At 34.5% G+C, this 20601-nt stretch overlaps 1 protein-coding gene across 18 annotated transcripts in view; it reads left to right on the forward strand.

The window, feature by feature from the left end:
- Ptpmeg2 (Protein tyrosine phosphatase Meg2) overlaps positions 1-20601 on the forward strand; it is a 283516-nt gene that overhangs the window by 234284 nt on the left and 28631 nt on the right. For all 18 annotated transcript variants that reach the window (XM_068349680.1, XM_068349673.1, XM_068349663.1 and 15 more), the window contains one exon: positions 13713-13828. In XM_068349680.1, the coding sequence (XP_068205781.1) occupies positions 13803-13828 (26 nt within the window). In that variant the 5' untranslated portion in view covers positions 13713-13802. The remainder of the gene's footprint in view (positions 1-13712; positions 13829-20601) is intronic.

Genomic DNA, 20601 nt, shown 5'->3' on the forward strand with positions numbered 1-20601 from the left:
ATTAGTAATCCATTTCGAGTTATGCAATTCTGTAGTTGTATTCACTCAACTGATTCTGCAAAATTTATATAAAAATGTATTGTTTTTTATGGCTTATGTTGGCTTAATGAATCTATTATTTATGTATTATATACATACGAAATTTTCACGACTTTAGTCTCAATTACTTCCATGTGTTATTGATTAGTTGTGGAAGTTTTCATTTCGAGAAATTCAGTTGGTTTTAAAGCATGAAATAGGTAAATTGGTGATTGATATAATCTACTGTTAATATTAAGAATACAGTGACGATAGTATTGCCGATTGATATCTATTGGATTAATTTAATTCTATCCAATGTTGTCCTGTGTCGTCTCTCTCTCTCTCTCTCTCTCTCTCTCTCTCTCTCTCTGAAAACTAAACCAAACGCGCGGTATTTTCTCTATTAAAACAGAGATTTCCCGAAAATTATAAAAGTATACGAGGAGATTTAATGGGTCGATTAAGCACATTGGTTTGAAGGTTGAAGCGGTAGTGCCGTGTATTCTTCTTTTTGAAAAAAAATTACGTTTGTTGTATTTATATTGGTGTCAGATTTTTGTGGCTATTGTTGTTGTTATTAGTTTGAACTTTGGCCGTCGTTAATATTGATCTCCAAACTTTAATATGAAACAACATGATAATACTAGAGGGAAAGAACGAAAATTCTAAAGCTTCAGTTGTCACTGCATTTAATACACTACTAGAGTCTTTTTAAAGTTTATTTATGACATTTGTTTTTGATGTTGTTAATAGTTTATATGTGACATGTCTGTTTTGACGTTGTTACTTTTTTTAGAATGATTTATTGTTAATTTGTTCTCTTCATTTATTTATTTCCTTGTTTCCTTTCCTCACTGGGCTATTTTTCCCTGTTGGAGCCCCTGGGCTTATAGCATCTTGCTTTTCTAACTAGGGTTGTAGCTTGGATAGTAATAATAATAATAATAATAATAATAATAATAATAATAATAATAATACAAGTTTTAATTCTTTTAGATAAACTATTGTTAAATGTTATTGCAGATCCCTTGGTGGTCCCATTAACACAACGTGTTCATTATCAAATGATGAATTCTTTACGTCTGCGAATATATTTTTCTAATCTGCCTGCAGTAGCAATTAGGCCCTTGAACCTGACACGAAGCACTTGTGTAAATTCACATCTCTCGACTTGCAGGGAGTTGGGCCGAAAAATAGGGATGCATCTCCTCATTGCCTTTGTTATTAGCTCAGTTTTTCTTGTGAATTTATAGATTAATTATTATTATTATTTACTATTATTATTATTATTATTACTATTATTAAATTTATTTCCGTCACCAACAAATAACAACGTTTCAAACATCTCTTGTGTTCATAATCATGTTCCTGGGTAAAAGAAAGTAAAACAATAAAGAGCAAGCTGTACATAAATATTGTAAACAAACAAATAAATTCTAAGTTAGAATGGGAAAAGGCATAATTAGGCAATCTTCAAAGGAAAACTAGAAATTTCTTGATTAAGTTGTGGCTTTTTAGATTTTATAAAAATTGACTGCTATTATTATTATTATTACTACCTCCACCAACGAAGTTGGTTTTACCCCATTTGTGTGTTTGTGAACAGCTTCCTGGCCTGAAACCTGCAGCGATTAACTTGTGTAAAAAGATGTAAATTATTAGATTTTGGAAGGCAAAGGTCAAATTCACGGTCAAGCAAAATGTCCAATTCACGTAATCAGCCATAGGTTTTCACATCGTTTTCAGACTTCAAACTTGGTTCATATTTGTGTGCATGAAAAGCTACGCCAATTAATACATGTTAGGGTCGAAGGTCAAGCAAAAGGTAAAATTCCGGTCATCAATTATACGGCCACAATTTTAATCGTTAAGTAATGAAACATGCAGGGATTTTAAACTTATGTAAAGAGGTGTTAAGGTCGAAAGTCAAGGTCAAGCAAAAGGTCAAATTCCGGTCATCAACCATACGGCCACAATTTTAATCCTAAAGTAATGAAACATGCAGGGATTTTAAACTTGTGTAAAGAGGTGTTAAGGTCGAAGGTCAAGGTCAAGCAAAAGATCAAATTCCGGTCACCAACCATACGGCTACTATTTTAATCCTAAAGTAATGAAACTTGTAGGGATTTTAAATTGTTAACTTAAAGAGCTGGACATGATTAATTGATTCTGGGAAAGGCACCCTGGTTTCGAGAAAAAGAAATGCTTTTTTAGTTATTATTATTATTATCATTATTATCATTATTATTATTATTATTATTATTAATGTTAGAAATATCTCCTTATTTCTGCTGCTGTTCTAGTTAAGTTTTCATATGTTTGTTGTGACGGACATCCCTCGTTGAAACCAAGGCATTGCCTTTCTAAGATGTTTAATGTATGGCAAGGGAATATAGCAGCTGACTAAGCCTGTTCCATTTTAAGCTGGTAGCAAATCAGCAGATCATGTGGCATTAATAGCCAATGCCGTAATTGGCACTCCCACAACTGAAGTGCTTCGAAGCGTTCTTCCTTTTATAGTGTTTGACATTCATTGCTGACAGCTGTTTTTTTATATATCATTATTTGCTTTCATGTCTGACGGTTAATGTTCACGTTGCAAGTGTATTTGGGATGTTTGTCATTACTTAAGGGGTATAAGCAAATAATTTTGCAGCGTTGTTTATCATTCCGAATTACTCTTGTTTATTATTCATTTAGTTTATACCTTTTAACTGCATTTTAATGTTAATTGATCTGCGTGTCAAATTAGCGACGTCTCCTTTGTTGGATAATCTTATTTGCTTCCTTTAGTAGGCACGCCTTTGACGCTTAAGTCCTTGCGTGTTATTTATTGGCATCATAAATATACTGACTGATTGTCTATTATCATCAATGTCTGGCCTTTGAAATGAGCGTTGTTTTGAGTCGTTTTATGTCGATGTCCATCTGTCTGTTTTCATGTTTGTGTCAGTAAAGGAAAAGGCACCGGTTGTTCCCATTATGTGACGCTATCAGCTAGCATGATTTCTCATTATGTGGCTGTGCCGAGGGTTCCTAAATGTGGTTCGGATCAAGTGGGAAGCCTCTTATAAAAGTAAGTGGTACTGGTCCTCTCCATTGTTCAAAAGTGAGAAATTCCTTTTCAATGCCTGGGGTTTATTTGGTTTGTTCAGTATTTGGCTCCTCTTGGTCTTGCTTTGTTGCAGATATCACTAATTGACCTTAACTTCTAAGTCTGTTTCTAGTTGATTGTGTTTGTTAGGCCACTTTCCGGTTGTACTGAAGTTGTGTACGAGTTGTTGAACTTTAGTCGGTCATCTCTGAAACAAAGAGAGAGATTTAAAGTTTTTGTTTGCAGGGTCTTTTCGTAGTATTTGTTGGTCATTTTTTATCAAGGTCTCGATTTTGAACAAAGAACTTATGGTTGATTACTTTACAATTCTTTCCATCAACGGAAGAATTTTGATACTTTTTCTTGATAATTGTTATTATCATACATTTACTACTGTTGGTCAACTTATTAGAGAATAGTGTTTAGTAAACAAGAGATCATGATTGAAAAGCGATAGTTGTTTACCAAGCGAAACTCCTTATTAATCCATCCTTTGATAAGAGTGAATTTTAGAAAGGAAAACAAATGATTCATATTGTAATTGTGTCTCTATCTTGATCAGATTTGACAAAGTGTTAGACGACCGTGTTAGCGATTCAGTATAAAATATATCTAAAATAATATTAGGCAATTTAAAAGATAGGTTATTAGTGTTATGCATTTGTTGGTGTGTATTAGAAATTGTGTTCCATGTATACACAAAAATGTTAGGCTCAACAATTCTAATTCACTTCTGTCAACTTCCTCATTCTGGAAAAAGTTTTATTACCTCCTCCTACGAAGTCGGAAGGAAGTTATGTTTTACCCCCTGTTTGTGTTTGTTTGTTTGTGAACACCTTCCTGGCCACAATTTTAATCTTATAGTAATGAAACTTGCATGGATTAACTACTATATAAAAAGCTGGAAATGATTAAATTTTGGAAGGTCAAGGTTTATCTTAATATATATGGCATAAGACGAATTAAGGGTGAGAATTTTGAAGGTATGAAGGTGGTAAAATACATGTGAAAATAATATAAAATGATGTAGATGACTTTGTCAGAAAGTAAAAGACCATAGCTAATTAAGAGACTGTTTGTTTGTGTTTGTTTGTGAACACCTTCCTGGCCACAATTTTAATCGTATAGTAATGAAACTTGCTTGGATTAACTATTATATAAAAAGCTTGAAATGATTCAATTTTGGAAGGTCAAGCTCAAGGTCACGGTCAAGCAAAATGTCCAATTCACGGAATCAGCCATAAGTTTGGACAACGTTGTCAGACTTCAAACTTGGTTCATATTTGAGTGTATGAAAATCCATACCATTTAATAAATGCAAAGTTTGAAGGTCAATGTAGAGTCCAAGGTCAAGTTCAAGAAAAAGGTCAAATTCTGGTCATCAAGCATACTGCCACAATTTTAATTGTAAAGTAATGAAACCTGCAGGGATTTCAAACTTGTGTAAAAGCTGGAAATAATTAAGCTTTTGAAGGTCAAAGGTCAAGATCACGGTCGAGCAAAGCTTTAAAATCAGTCCAAAAGGTCAAGAATTAAGCTGCCCTGGCGGAGGTCTGCGCTCTACTGAGTGCCACTCTAGTTACTGCTCTGATGGTTTGAAGAGGCAGCAAGTCCTTTGGGATTGCCAGTGGCTCGGAACATTTACAAGCTCTTTGAATCCTCTTATCAGAATAGTTTACCTAAGGTCATCTGAAATGTGCAGTTCACGCGGTATACGTGAACTTGGAGAAATCATTTGATGGCATGAAACCATAAGAAAATATTTTGGAATATGGTTAAATTGCAAGGCAAGTTTGTGATTTGATTTTAATGAATTATTCGGGGTTTACCTGATATCAATTATTATTAATTGAAGAAATTAAAATATTTGAATTTGGTACTAAAATAATTCTTGAGGTGTACAGTTGGCTGCATTAATTACGGTACACTTCTAGGGAAGCTAAGGAGACGCCAGTGTACCGGAATTAATGAAGCCAACTGTACAAATAAAGTGAACAGAATAACTTTTAATGACTATAAAAGTTTTATATTGAAAGCGAAGTCGCTGATGTTGGCTGATTATATATAATTGATTGAGGAAAGTCTAAGTAGGTTTACTATAGGAGTAAGTTAGAAATATAATCGAGTAGAAAAGTACTTGGAGAGTACAGACCTTTGCCACGGCAGCTTATTTCTCGAAACCAGCTTGCGTTTCCCTGAATCAATTTAGATTGTAGGCGTATTTGAAGTGTGTGTGACAACAATGTTCGAACTTGGGGGTAAAGTTAGGGATAATTCGATCGACCTTTAATCTAGGACTTTCAAAATTGAAACACTTCACGTCTCAACATAACCATTTATCCCTGAAAGTGTCATTATATAAGTAAAATTGTGGTCAGGAAGTTGTTCACAAACGGACAGACATGGGCAAAAACATACCCTCCTCCCAACTTCGTTTTCGTAGGTAATATAGAGTAAGGTTACAAGGGTTATTAGAAACAGAATATAGGGACAATACCGAAAGAAGGAAACTTTTTATACAAGTAACTTTATGGAGTAGATGTAATAGTTATCGAGATTAATACAGACAAGTACTGGAATAGGTAGAGCAAGGCAGATAGCAAACATTTTCAGAGACACTTTAGAGTGGCAATAAATTAATAGAAATACAGTAAAATTCTTTGATGGAAGTGGAACTCAAATGCAATTGCTTAATGTAATAAAATGAGCTACAGCATATACTTATCTAAATATGTGGCATAAGACGAGTTACGGTTGAGAAATTAGGAGGTATGAAGGTGGTAAAATACATGTGAAAATAATATCAAATGATAAAGATGATTTCGTCATAAAGTGAAGGACCATAGCTAGGAAGACAGAAAGTGATGTTTGGGAGAAGTATTGAAAGAAAGCGTCCTTATGCATACAAGGCATATTGGAATTTTCAGGTTTGTAAAAGGTATAATACGCTGTTGATGTACATTGGGCGATTGGAGTATGAATATTTGACTCGCCAATGCATTGCTCTTTCCCTAACCTCTCTCTCTCTCTCTCTCTCTCTCTCTCTCTCTCACGCACGCACACACACACACATACATACACACACACACACATATATATATATATATATATATTGTGTGATGCGTCAGTTATTTTGAAATTAACTGTTACAGTTATGATAGTAAGTATGAATGCCTAACTAGTGCTGCAATGCCAATGGCATGGGATGCAAAGTCCACAACGTTTTAAGACTGGAAAGTATGATGGAATAAAATACCCCTTAAATGACCTAAGGACATCTGAATATGTATTCCATAAGGATGGTCTCTTTTAATCATAGATATCACTAAAGGAAAAATAACTGGAAAAATTCGCGACCAGTAAGTGTTTAATAAGGATGAAAAGCTACTCGTATAGATGCTCACTTACAACTATTTTTTTTTACCTTCAGTAAGTCGCTGACCTCAATACATTAAGGTGTGTTTGTGTTTGTAGGGCCTTTGTCCTTTTGATCTTTACATACCCCTCCTCACCCTTCCATTCCCTACCTCTCCTATTTCCTCATGCTTTCTTTCCACGTTTGATGGTTTACATGAGAAAATTTGAAGTTTGTGTCATCTTTATCACTGTGTATAGGATCGCTCTCCAACTTGTGCTGTTGTTTACTGAGAGAGAGAGAGAGAGAGAGAGAGAGAGAGAGAGAGAGAGAGTTTTATTGGGGAATATATACAATTTGCGTAGCAGATATCTTTGCATGAGTCATGACTAGAGTAATCGCTGTTCCCCTTTAGCTTCGAATGAGGAAAACTCCTAGCTATCATGAAAAAAGAAGCAGAAACATTAAGTGGTTTTATAGAAAATGACTAATGAATCCTCTTAAAAGTTCTCCTTTAAATTGAGGCAATAAAAACTTGAAGAATGTCCTTGTAATTTTTTTACAAGTTATTTCCAATGTGTTAATTTTATATGTAAACGGTGGACTGCGACTACATTCCTATGTATATTTAATATCAGAATACTCGAGGTAATTTCTATTATTCCGTTCCACAATGAGATTGAGAAGCCAATGCATACCATCACCTAATGAAAGGATACATTTGATTCTCACTGCGTTTGGTTAAAATGGTTTGACCTTTGGCCGTCAAAATTGTACAGGTAAATATTTAGTGGTTTAAAATGGTGCTTGCCCCTCCCTGTCAAGGGTGCCATCCAACCCTCCCCTCACTGCCATTCCGCGCAAGTACTTTATGATGGTCGTTGGAAAGCCATTTAAATCGCAGCTATTCTCTCTCTCTCTCTCTCTCTCTCTCTCTCTCTCTCTCTCTCTCTGCAATCGGCAGCGCCCTCTGCTTTCAAATGGAATGACCATTACCATCCTCGATCCCCAAACAGGACCGAGTGAGGAGGAATTGGGTTTGTTCCTTTGTAAAGCCAGTATGGTTCTGCTGCCTTTAGCTGTGGACCGTATTTGTTGCTAGTTGACTGCGATGGATTTCAGCAGAGTTCGTGAGAAAATAAGCGGGGAGAAATCATTACTCTATAAGAATGTAAACCATTCGGTCACTGGAACCGGAAGGATCTCAACGAGTTAATGCCATAAGGTGAAACCAGTCAAAAGACATAAATCTTAAGATTTGGTGGCCATTTGACCCCAGCGTTGGCCAATGTCATCATCCAGATTTAGATATATTTTTCATAGTTGTGCTCAAGGTCAATTTCCTTTTTGAATTTTTATTGAATTAAATTACTTTTTTGAGTAATCTTAGTAAATGGATAATTATTCGCGTGATTTCCCTCTCATTAATTCGTCCCCATGTTCCTCGTTTGATAGTAATGTGTAATGGAAATGTATAGCTTCGGATGAGCCGCGCTAATGGCTAAACGGTGGCCCTGCTGTAATTGTGCCCTTCGAGCCAGCCAGCCAGCTTGGGTTAATATTCCTAGTCCAGTATTAATTCATTTTCCGCTAATGTTTCCTCTTAAAATAGAAAGACTGGATAACAAATGTTCCGCTAATGTTTCCTTTTAAAATAGAAAGACTGGATAACAAATGTTACGCTAATGTTTCCTCTTAAAATAGAAAGACTGGATAACAAATGTTCCGCTAATGTTTCCTCTTAAAATAGAAAGACTGGATAACAAATGTTCCGCTAATGTTTCCTCTTAAAATAGAAAGTCTGGATAACAAATGTTCCGCTAATGTTTCCTCTTAAAATAGAAAGACTGGATAACAAATGTTCCGCTAATGTTCCCTCTTAAAATAGAAAGACTGGATAACAAATGTTCCGCTAATGTTTCCTCTTAAAATAGAAAGACTGGATAACACATGTAGGTATACTGTAGTTGGTGTAAGTCAAGGACTCCAATCGAGAGGGAAAAAATCTTTGATTTTAACACCCGCTATTTCCATGAAATACTGAGGTGTGTTAATACCATTCATTGGGATGAGAGGGAAACTTTTGCTGATTAGTCATTGATGGCCAGAATTTTTTCTTGAAACGGACTATTTCTGTCAGTATTCAAATGTTAAAGGTATTTTCTGTAACTGTATTAATATTTGTCCAATTATCGACGTTGAAATAATGATTTTTTTTTTTTGGGGGGGGGGGGTTATGTGACAATTTTGTGCGGCTGGTATTTTACCGTTATTTGTAGCTTTTAAGGGAAATGTAGAAAATTAGTCTAGAGTTTAAATAAGGAATTGTGTATAGTTTGGAATGGTATGTATTTTTAGAGTAAACTGAATTTCATAAAGAAGAATAAATTTGATATATGAATGTTAATATTTTTTGATAAAGGCTAATATGATTCCTTGATTTCGATGGAAATAAATTTGACAAGGAAAATTATATAAATTTTCGTTGGCAGTTTCGTTGTAAATATATTAAGAATATGGTGGAAATATTTACCGGTAATTTTTTTCTTGAAAATTCGTAGAATGTATACGAAGTGGGGGTTATTAAATACTTGTCTTCCTGCAGAGTTAAACTCATAAGTATAAAGGTGGCATTCGAATTTTTAATGGGAAGTTAGATTTAGAACGCAATTAAATGAAATAAAAAATGTCATTTGATAGAGTTCAGAGAGAGGGGTAATTGAATTTGTCTTATGCAGATAAGGAGTTTTACTTATTCTTATAAATGAAGGTTTTATTTGTTTTGTAAGGACGGGCGAGTTTTACTTAATCTTATAAATGAAGGTTTTATTTGTTTTGTAAGGACGAGCGGTCAATTAAAATCCAGGAACTTTAGATTATATTTTGCGGGAGAAGAGGATCAAGTCATTTAGATTTCATGTAGATTATTTCGTGTATTGACAGTTGATTGCACTAACGAATGGCAAAGATCTGTATCCTGGAAGACTGATGATAGACCGTGTCAGGTATGCATTATGTTACCGATACATATGTCACACTTAATCGATTCCTATTTCCATTTTAAGTATTCCCATTTAGACATTCTTTCACTGTAAACTGAATAAACTTTGTCCGCTGAATATTCATAGGTCATAACTAATACTCTCTCACTTGAGAGAGAGAGAGAGAGAGAGAGAGAGAGAGAGAGAGAGAGGGTGTCGTTCGGTAACGACTTATGCTTCCATGACAACCATCGTTTGACGCATTTCATTTCGTATGTTTCTTTATTTTGTTAATGTCATTTCTCTCCAATATTGAGGTTGATTATCAAAGGCTTCCACAATGCTTATTGTATCATGTTATATTGTAATCTACAGTATATCAATATTGCTACCATGTTTGTAATGCATTTAGAGTTCTTTATAACCATGTTTAAAATGCTTTTAATATGGTGAAGTACGTGATGTTGATGATTTGGATTCTCATAGTTTTATTGTGATTGGTGTTTTATGCTTGTCCTTTTCTTCCTCCAGCTCCTTATTCTCTTCCATTTTTCTTTTTACATGCTTGTTAATCTCTCTCTCTCTCTCTCTCTCTCTCTCTCTCTCTCTCTCTCTCTTGAAGAAAATTTATTCTCGTTTTTTCTGATTTTGCCTTGTCGCTCTTAGAAACAAGACGTTGTCACGGTTTTGTAGGTCGCCCATTGTTTGAAACATTTTTTGTCATGTTGCTTGTCTAATAATGGGAACGTTTTAAAGTGGACCTAGTTAGAAGTGGCTGCTCTCTCACAGTGACCTTGGGTATAATGAAACATACAGTATACGTGAACTATTTGTCATTGACTAGCGTACTGAACGCTGTGGTTTTTATGGATAAATTTATAGGAAACTAAAGAAAGGAAGATACACAAAGTTAATGAAAAGAGCACTAAGAACATGGCACCAACAGGTATTTGCTTCAAAGGATAGAAATGGAATTATTATCAACAAAAGAGGTGGAGTGATGTGTGTATGCATGTATGTATATCCGGTAATTTTTCAAGTGTTGTGTGTAATTTTGCAAGTTTCTAATATTTCTCCTGATTTTAAAAAAAATGTTTCCATTGAAAGACCGTTGAAGTTTAACTAAATTTTCTTCTTTGATTTCTCTCTCTCTCTCTCTCTCTCTCTCTCTCTCTCTCTCTCTCTCTCTCTCTCTCTCTCTCTCTCTCTCTCTCTCTCAGTTGTAGTGTATTGAATATTGAGTTCACTGCGCGACGTATATATCAAATGTTGTGATCCCGGACGAAAGATATGTTCTTTAACCCATTGTAAAGTAGCTGGTATCCAGTGACTGTCATGTTTCATTTTCACGTCAAGGTAGAGGGAAGGGAAAGAGAAAAAAAAATGACAAATCAAGTGAATAGTTCCTCGCCAAGCTGATTCTTATTAAAAGTAGGTCTAAGCACTCCCCCGGACTAGATTGAAGGCAAGATATAATAGAAAGACTTTCTGGTAGAATAGTGTGGGTAAAGACAGAAACAACGTTGTTTGAAACGTGAATTTTTTATGAAGTAGTCTGTCTGAAGTTTGAAAGTAAAGGGAATAAACTGTATGGGGTGTATATAGACCTAGAAAAAGTCGGGAGGAAAGACAGTGTAACTTGCATGCATAAGGTAGAAGTTAAGTTATTAGATTTTATTATGGAAGCGAAGCATTTGTTAAAAAATTCATACCGAAGAGTGAATAGTTTGATACAAAAGGGGGTCTAAGAGAGAGATTTTCATCCCCTTGGCTGTTGTGACATGATAGGTTTGGAATGGTCGATCTTTACAAATGATACTGTAAAGATTGTGTATGGTTAAGAAAAATGGAAAAACAACGAAAGTAATCTGACAACTTGGAAAAAAAGTATAAGTTGAAAAGTTAATATATGCAAGATGAAGGTTATGAAACTAAGTGTAAAATTAGGAAATGGAACGGTTACTATTGTTATTATTATTATTATTATTATTATTATCCAAGCTACAACCCCAGTTGGAAAAGCAAGATGATATAAGCCCAGGGGCTCCAACAGGGAAAAATAGCCCAGTGATGTTGGAAGAATTGATGGAGCAGTTCTTTTAGAAAGGGTTAGAAGTGGATGTTATTGTGGTGGATTCTGATATATTTTTGGGTATAAAGTATTAAAGTGACTCGGTGACATGTAGCTTTTCTTTGTAGCCATCCGTTTTAATTGAAATAGATATTAAGAAATAAAGATGAAAGAAAAATCTATTTCATATAACACTAACTGATTCCAGAGAACAAGACAAAAGTCACTGTTGCTTGTAGGCTCGAATTCCATGAGGGAACTTTTTTTTTTTATTTCTCATGTAGTTACTCTTAGATGTTAGGATGCTAGAAAACCATATATATATATATATATATATATATATATATATATATATATATATATATATATATATATATATATATATATATATATATATATATATATATATATATATATATATATATATATATATATATGTATATTATATTATATTTTATATATATATATATAAATATATATATATATATATATGTATATTATATTATATTCTATTATATATATATATATATATATATATATATATATATATATATATATATATATATTTATATTTATATATATATATATATATATATATTATTTAATCTTAATATCCATCTATATTAAGTTTTTATCATTATATTTCCTGTCCATGTCTTTCTTTGTCTTACATATTGTTATAATATCCTCTCCTTTAGTTTGCTCTCGTATTCTCGTATCCATGTTGCTATTTTCTGTCTCTTTAGTGTTAGTCCCGTCATTTTTCTTTCCATAGCTCTTTGAGTTGTAACTAAAATAGCTAATGTTTTAAGGATATAGCAAAGCTCCAAGATCTCATAACCAATTTTTTTTTTCTTTTTTTTTTTTTTACCCAATGTTCTCCATCCCATGCTTATCCTTCTATTAATTTCGGTTTCATGTCCTGAGAAAACTGTCTGTCCTAAGTATGTATATTCGTAAATAATATCTAGAGGTTCATCCATAACACTTATTTGTTGTGGTTGCATTTTCATTGAACGTTACCGTAGCTTTACTCGTATAAATTGTAAGTCCCACATGTCTGCTTTCTCTGTTAAAATCTTTTATCATCTTTTTCAATTCCTCCCATGATTAACTGAATAGAAGTATATATATATATATATGTATGTACGTATGTATGTACGTATATATATATATATATATATATATATATATATATATATATATATGTATATATATATATATATATATATATATATATATGTATATGTTTATATATATACGGTATATATATATATATATATATATATATATATATATATATATATATATATATATATATGTGTGTGTGTGTGTGTGTGTATTTATATGTATATATATGTATATGTATACTGTATATATGTATATATATGTATATGTATATAGGTATGTATATGTATGTGTATATATATATATATATATATATATATATAGTATATAATATATAGATAAATAACTAAATAAATAAATAGTTGTTACACATATAAACCGTTGCCCTTTATTAGTTATGACTTCAGAGTTGCTGGAATCATACTACTATCAAAAGACTCCGGTTTGTGTTGTTAGAAAAATGCAAATTATTCACAATTTTGTAATCTTATCTTTGTCTGGCCTTGTTTCTCAACGTATTGTATATGTAATTAAATTGTGTAAATGTTTGCTATGATTGGCCTTTGCATTCAACTATTATGTATGTATGTTCAACAGGGAATTCGAATAGTGTGTAATTTTTTGCATGTTATTTCCTTCGCTTCAAGTAAAAGTAATGAACTGATGAATGGTGTTCGTCTAAAGAGTAATTGATTATGAAGGTGTAGTGTACAGTGGATGTTCTTTGGTATGCATGGCACAGTATTCAACAGAGTAATGTAGTGAGAGTTGAAGAGCCTTTAATTTTTTTTTTTTTTTTTGTAATTCTACAGCACGTGGGAAGTTATTTACCTTTATATTTTCATTACAGGAGAACTTGGATTGACTTTTTTTAATTTTCCATTTTTAATTTTTTTGTTGAAGGCTGATTGATTGATGTTTTATTGAATGCAGATTGAATTGTCTACCTACTTTTGAATCAATTATAAGTTGTTTTTAATTTTGCATCCCTTTGTTTTCCCTTTGCATGTTGCTCATTGTTTGACAATCACTGATATCTTGTTTTTTTTTATTCCCCTGCAGGCGACAAAAGAGTTTGTAGAACAAGTGAATAAATTGCGACGTTCCCGGAACGTGGGTCCTTTATCATGGAACACGGCCGTCAAGTTTCTTATGGCAAGGAAGTTTGATGTTACCAGGTAAGGGATGAGTTGCAGATGGAAGACTCTGGCTTTTTATATGGGTGTCCTCTTTATATTTCATGTCATAAACTATCATTAACCTTATTATTTTTTCTAGTTTTGATGAAATTTAAATATTGACACTATTCCTGTTAGATGTAGATTTTACTTTCGTTATCATTTTGTCTAGTATCTTTCGTGTCAGTTGTGCTGTAAAGGGTCCTATAAACATCAGTGGTCCTTCACTCTGAAAGAAATAATTCTATATATTAATTATTGTTTAACAATATTTAGAAAAAAAATCACACTTTTGTAAGGTACCTGTTCTCTTTATCTATCCAGTTTTTAAATAGATTTTCGTATTTTGAAATAATTCTATATTTTAATTATTGTTTAACAATATTTAGAAAAAAAATCACACTTTTATAAGGTACCAGTTCTCTTAATCTATCCAGTTTTTAAATAGATTTTTGTAATTTTGAAACATTGTTTTTTGTTATAAGATCACTGTAAATCTTTGTCCATCTTTGTAATTGACCGCATATAAGGTCGTTACGTGAGAACACAAGATTCAATGTTTAGTGATTCCTTGTTGATTAGTCAAGATGAATGTCGAGCATTGCAATTTCTGTAATCATCATGATCCAAAACGATGAAGGCTTATTAACGAAGAAATTTTTATTATTTGATTTAAATTCTTTCTTTCTTTTACAAAATTTTATTTGTTACTCAAGAGGTTGGTTTTGAAAGACACTTATGTTCATGGTTTATTTTAATCTTAAATTTTATTTCCAATATGGAAGATATATCCTGTCATTTGGTTGTAGAATTTTCTTCATGCTATAGTGCCATATTAACACCTTTATTGTTGCTTCATTTTGGTAATGCAAAATATTTCAGTATTTTCTATAATTATTTTATGTTCCTTTGAAACGAAGTTGTGTTTGTGGCACAGTATATCGAAACCCCATGTCTGCCTGCACTTGGATTTTGTCCAGAGGATATCTCTGGAATTATGCTGTGTATTTTCTTGAAACTTTCGTCACTTATTATTTATCATAACAGTACAGTACATTTTTTTATTTTTTTAGACTGAATGGCCCTATGTCCAAATTTAAGCTTAGTTTGAACTAAAATTTCTACTGTATCGTATATCCTATCGAGAACATTTCTCCATTTTATTTAGATCCAATCTTTTTGAGTAAACTTAACAGAAGTGGCCTCTCGTGTATATATATATATATATATCAAGTATTTTTGGATTGTCAATAAACTTTTTCTGTTGAAACAATTCCTCATTCTTTTTTTTTTAACTTTTACAAATTATACATACATACATATACCAAAGGCACTTCCCCCAAGTTTGGGGGGTAGCCGACAACAACAAGAAACAAAACAAAAAGGGGACCTCTACTCTCTACGTTCCTCCAGCCTAACCAGGGACTCAGCCGAGTTCAGCTGGTACTGCTAGGGTGCCACAGCCCAACCTCCCACATTTCCACCACAGATGAAGCTTCATACTGCTGAGTCCCCTACTGCTGCTACCTCCGCGGTCATCTAAGGCACCGGAGGAAGCAGCAGGGCCTACCGGAACTGCGTCACAATCGCTCGCCATTCATTCCTATTTCTAGCACGCTCTCTTGCCTCTCTCACATCTATCCTCCTATCACCCAGAGCTTTCTTCACACCATCCATCCACCCAAACCTTGGCCTTCCTCTTGTACTTCTCCCATCAACTCTTGCATTCATCACCTTCTTTAGCAGACAGCCATTTTCCATTCTCTCAACATGGCCAAACCACCTCAACACATTCATATCCACTCTAGCCGCTAACTCATTTCTTACACCCGTTCTCACCCTCACCACTTCGTTCCTAACCCTATCTACTCGAGATACACCAGCCATACTCCTCAGACACTTCATCTCAAACACATTCAATTTCTGTCTCTCCATCACTTTCATTCCCCACAACTCCGATCCATACATCACAGTTGGTACAATCACTTTCTCATATAGAACTCTCTTTACATTCATGCCCAATCCTCTATTTTTTACTACTCCCTTAACTGCCCCCAACATTTTGCAACCTTCATTCACTCTCTGACGTACATCTGCTTCCACTCCACCATTTGCTGCAACAACAGACCCCAAGTACTTAAACTGATCCACCTCCTCAAGTAACTCTCCATTCAACATGACATTCAACCTTGCACCACCTTCCCTTCTCGTACATCTCATAACCTTACTCTTACCCACATTAACTCTCAACTTCCTTCTCTCACACACCCTTCCAAATTCTGTCACTAGTCGGTCAAGCTTCTCTTCTGTGTCTGCTACCAGTACAGTATCATCCGCAAACAACAACTGATTTACCTCCCATTCATGATCATTCTCGCCTACCAGTTTTAATCCTCGTCCAAGCACTCTAGCATTCACCTCTCTCACCACTCCATCAACATACAAGTTAAACAACCACGGCGACATCACACATCCCTGTCTCAGCCCCACTCTCACCGGAAACCAATCGCTCACCTCATTTCCTATTCTAACACATGCTTTACTACCTGTGTAGAAACTTTTCACTGCTTGCAACAACCTTCCACCAACTCCATATAACCTCATCACATTCCACATTGCTTCCCTATCAACTCTATCATATGCTTTCTCCAGATCCATAAACGCAACATACACCTCCTTACCTTTTGCTAAATATTTCTCGCATATCTGCCTAACTGTAAAAATCTGATTCATACAACCCCTACCTCTTCTAAAACCACCCTGTACTTCCAAGATTGCATTCTCTGTTTTATCCTTAATCCTATTAATCAGTATTCTACCATACACTTTTCCAACTACACTCAACAAACTAATACCTCTTGAATTACAACACTCATGCACATCTCCCTTACCCTTATATAGTGGTACAATACATGCACAGACCCAATTTACTGGTACCATTGACAACACAAAACACACATTAAACAATCTCACCAACCATTCAAGTACAGTCACACCCCCTTCCTTCAACATCTCAGCTTTCACACCATCCATACCCGATGCTTTTCCTACTCTCGTTTCATCTAGTGCTCTCCTCACTTCCTCTATTGTAATCTCTCTCTCATTCTCATCTCCCATCACTGGCACCTCAACACCTGGAACCGCAATTATATCTGCCTCCCTATCATCCTCAACATTCAGCAAACTTTCAAAATATTCCGCCCACCTTTTCCTTACCTCCTCTCCTTTTAACAACCTTCCATTTCCATCTTTCACTGTCTCTTCAATTCTTGCGCCGGCCTTCCTTACTCTCTTCACTTCTTTCCAAAACTTCTTCTTATTCTCTTCATATGACTGACCCAGTCCCTGACCCCACCTCAGGTCAGCTGCCCTCTTTGCCTCACGTACCTTGCGCTTTACTTCCACCTTTTGCTCTCTATATTTTTCATACTTCTCTATACTATTACTCTGCAGCCATTCTTCAAAAGCCCTCTTTTTCTCTTCCACTTTTACCTTCACTCCTTCATTCCACCATTCACTGCCCTTCCTCATGCTGCCTCCAATAACCTTTACAAATTATATTTAGGATATAAAACTGTTTGAATGATATTTTGTCATTGATCTGTTGATTTTTTTACTTTATGAAACTTTTCTTTCCTCATTTCTGTACACGTGTTGGGGACAACGTTAATTCTCTCTTTCAACAGAATGAATGAAATCTTATCTAAGATAAGACGGTGCAGTTGCCATGCATTGTAATAGGACATTTTCCCCCTTGCAGTTGTTTAGATTTCTTTCATATTGTGGTTGAGCTCACTCCTTTGGTGTCAGTCTGTTGAGCTGTTTATTATTTAAAGTGATTATCTTTTTATATATCAGTAGCACCAAAGCTTTATTTAAATCAAGTGAAGATCATTTAGAAATACAGTTGTGGGGTCATGAGTGATTAGTTTTAGTAATAATGCCTAAGCTTGTGAGATTCTTTGAGAAATGCCCCACATTATATGAAGTAAGATCCAGTAGTGTATTCTTTCTTTTTTGTGTTTTCAGTCTAAAGATGAAACTATAGAGATTTAGCAAGGATTTGTACATCATTTCTTATACAGTATATACTGTACAAAATATCTGAGATTATGCTGGTATTTTTTTTATTAATGGTTGTTTACCGAAGTTCTAGTTTGATAATGCCATTAAATGTTCAATAAAAAGTTAATATCAAATATTCAATTTTTTTTTTTTTCTTTCATCAGACAGTTGAGTTTATTCAATTGTTAAGGTTTGGAAAATAAACTGGGCTATATTGGTCATTTTTTTAGTCTGTCTTTAGGAACATTTTATTTGATTTCACATTTAAACCACCAGTCGTATTGGTCTGATTTTAGCTATATACTCCTCTTTGCTTCATGTTATCTCCCAGGGTCATTTGTCATTATCTTTTTCACACTCCAATGTAGTGAATCTGTGAGAGAATCCCATAATTTTTGGGAAAATATTGTTTATCATTTGATTGATAATGTATTGAGGAATATGTCCTATTTTGTACAGTTGATGGATTTTTTCTGAAGTTGTTGATCTCATGTTCATGTTCTAGGTGCAAGTATAAGTTGTGATGCCCTTTAGGTATTAAGATTCTTTTTCTTCATTCTTTTAAGTATTGGTAAGATGGTATTCTGAGTGTGTGAATGCTCATGTAAGGAATTTTTTCAGTTAGTGTTGTAGTTTTAATTATTTTACTTAATTTATAACAGCACTAAATTACATACATCACTAGATAAAGTGCCTGGCCTTTGGCCCAGATTTTACAATCCACAACAGCTATAGCTTATAGTAACAATAATGATAACTGATAATAATGGAACTGCTGTCAACAGAAGTAAATTGCCTAAATTAAATTATTTTTCTTAGAATTTTTCTAGAATTAGTACATGGTGAACCTTAAAGGAACTCAAGTATGATTGCAAGTAGGTCAAGGACAGTGGCTCCTCAACATCTAGATCTTTGCATTGACATTGTCTCTAACTACATACAATTCATTTACGATTGCAAATTTACTTTTGAAAAAGTCATCCAGACTATTTTTCAATTCCACAAAGAATTTGCTTATCAAGAAAGTCTCAAGATTTTTGTAGTCAGTCTATCCTGATGATACTACCACTAGAGAGTTATGGCATCTTTTGACTGGCCAGACAGTACTACATTGGATCCTTCTCTCTGGTTACGGTTCATTTTCCCTTTGTCTACACATACACCGAATTGTCTGGCCTATTCTTTACATATTCTCCTCGGTCCTCATTCACCTCACAACACTGAGGTATGGTAAGCAGCTCTTCTAGGAGAAGGACACTCCAAAATCAAACCATTGTTCTCTAGTCTTGGGTAGTGTCATAGCCTCTGTACCATGGTCTTTCACTGCCTTGGGTTAGAGTTCTCTTGCTTGAGGGTATGCTCGGGCGCACTATTCTATTTAATTTCTCCTCCTCTTGTTTTGTTAAAGTTTATATAGTTTATATGGGCGATATTTATTTTGATACTCTACTTAAAATATTGTTTCCTTTTTTCCTTTCCTCACTGGGCTATTTTCCCTGTTGGAGCCCCTGGGCTTATAGCATCCTGTTTTTCCAACTAGGGTTGTAGCTTAGCAAGTAATAATAATAATATTAATAATACAATTGCATTGCTAGTTGTAGATTAGCTCAACCACATTCTAACTCAGTCAGGGAATAATGCAATTATTTTCTCTCATAGTATTTTACAGGAACCAAGGAATATTATTTATAGCAAATTCTCGTATATCATAGGAAATTGAATCGTTATTAGCTGTTTAAAGTCAGAGAAGATTACTTCTGGAATAATAGCCATTGAAATTTTTTCAAAATAATTCTAAAGAAAGAAAGATATGGTTGGATATTACATGAAGTGTTTGTAGTTGTAACCTTTGCATATACAGTAATCAGCAGAGGGAAATGCAGACGACTATAATCCTTCACTGACATTTTATCATTGGTGGAATTTCAGTTTACCTTGTGACATTTGATTCACGGGCTTTTTTCTAAATATGTGCTACATATTTTTTTTTTTCATCTTTATTTCATAACTATTTTGAAAGAATTGGATTCTTACTTACTATTGCATGTAACAAAAGTGAGACTTGTTTCTAGGGAATATTTTGGAAAATACAGGGATTTAAGAGCTTCATGTTCAGGTTTTGAATTGTGATTGGGGGTTTTGTGTGGGTCATATTCATGATGAAAATTTTGGTGATATCTTGTTGAAGTTTATTTTTATAGTGGACCCATTCTAATTCATTAATTTGTTCCAACATGATCTTACCTTTGACCAATGTTATAGGAGGAACTTCTGAACTTGCTCTCCCCGACCAGAATTTCCCCCCCAGCAGGCCCATACTCCCCCACCCCCTCTCCACGTGCACGAACCTGACCTCGCTTGTTTTCCTATCATACTGTGAGTGGACGTCACAGGTGACCTTCCCAGGTCGTAAAAGCCCCTGCCTTGGAGACAAGACCTGCTAAGGCAGCCATACTTCCAGAGGTTTCACGAAGGTCTCCCTAACCTCTCCCTTCACGCATCGTGGAGACTGTTCAGTGTTTGCTAAGAAGGAAGGGATACTCCAGAAGGACAGCCGCTCAGATCTTTGATCGCCGTATACCAGGTGAAGTGGGCGACCTTTGATAAATGGTGCGTCGGGGAGGGCATAAAGTCCCTCAACTCTTCAATCCCAATCATCGCTGACTTCCTAGTGCACCTACGTCAGTTCCAACAGTGAAGATTTTCTG

This window comes from Palaemon carinicauda, chromosome 26 (assembly GCF_036898095.1).
Source record: "Palaemon carinicauda isolate YSFRI2023 chromosome 26, ASM3689809v2, whole genome shotgun sequence".
Taxonomy (NCBI): Eukaryota; Metazoa; Arthropoda; class Malacostraca; order Decapoda; family Palaemonidae; genus Palaemon; species Palaemon carinicauda.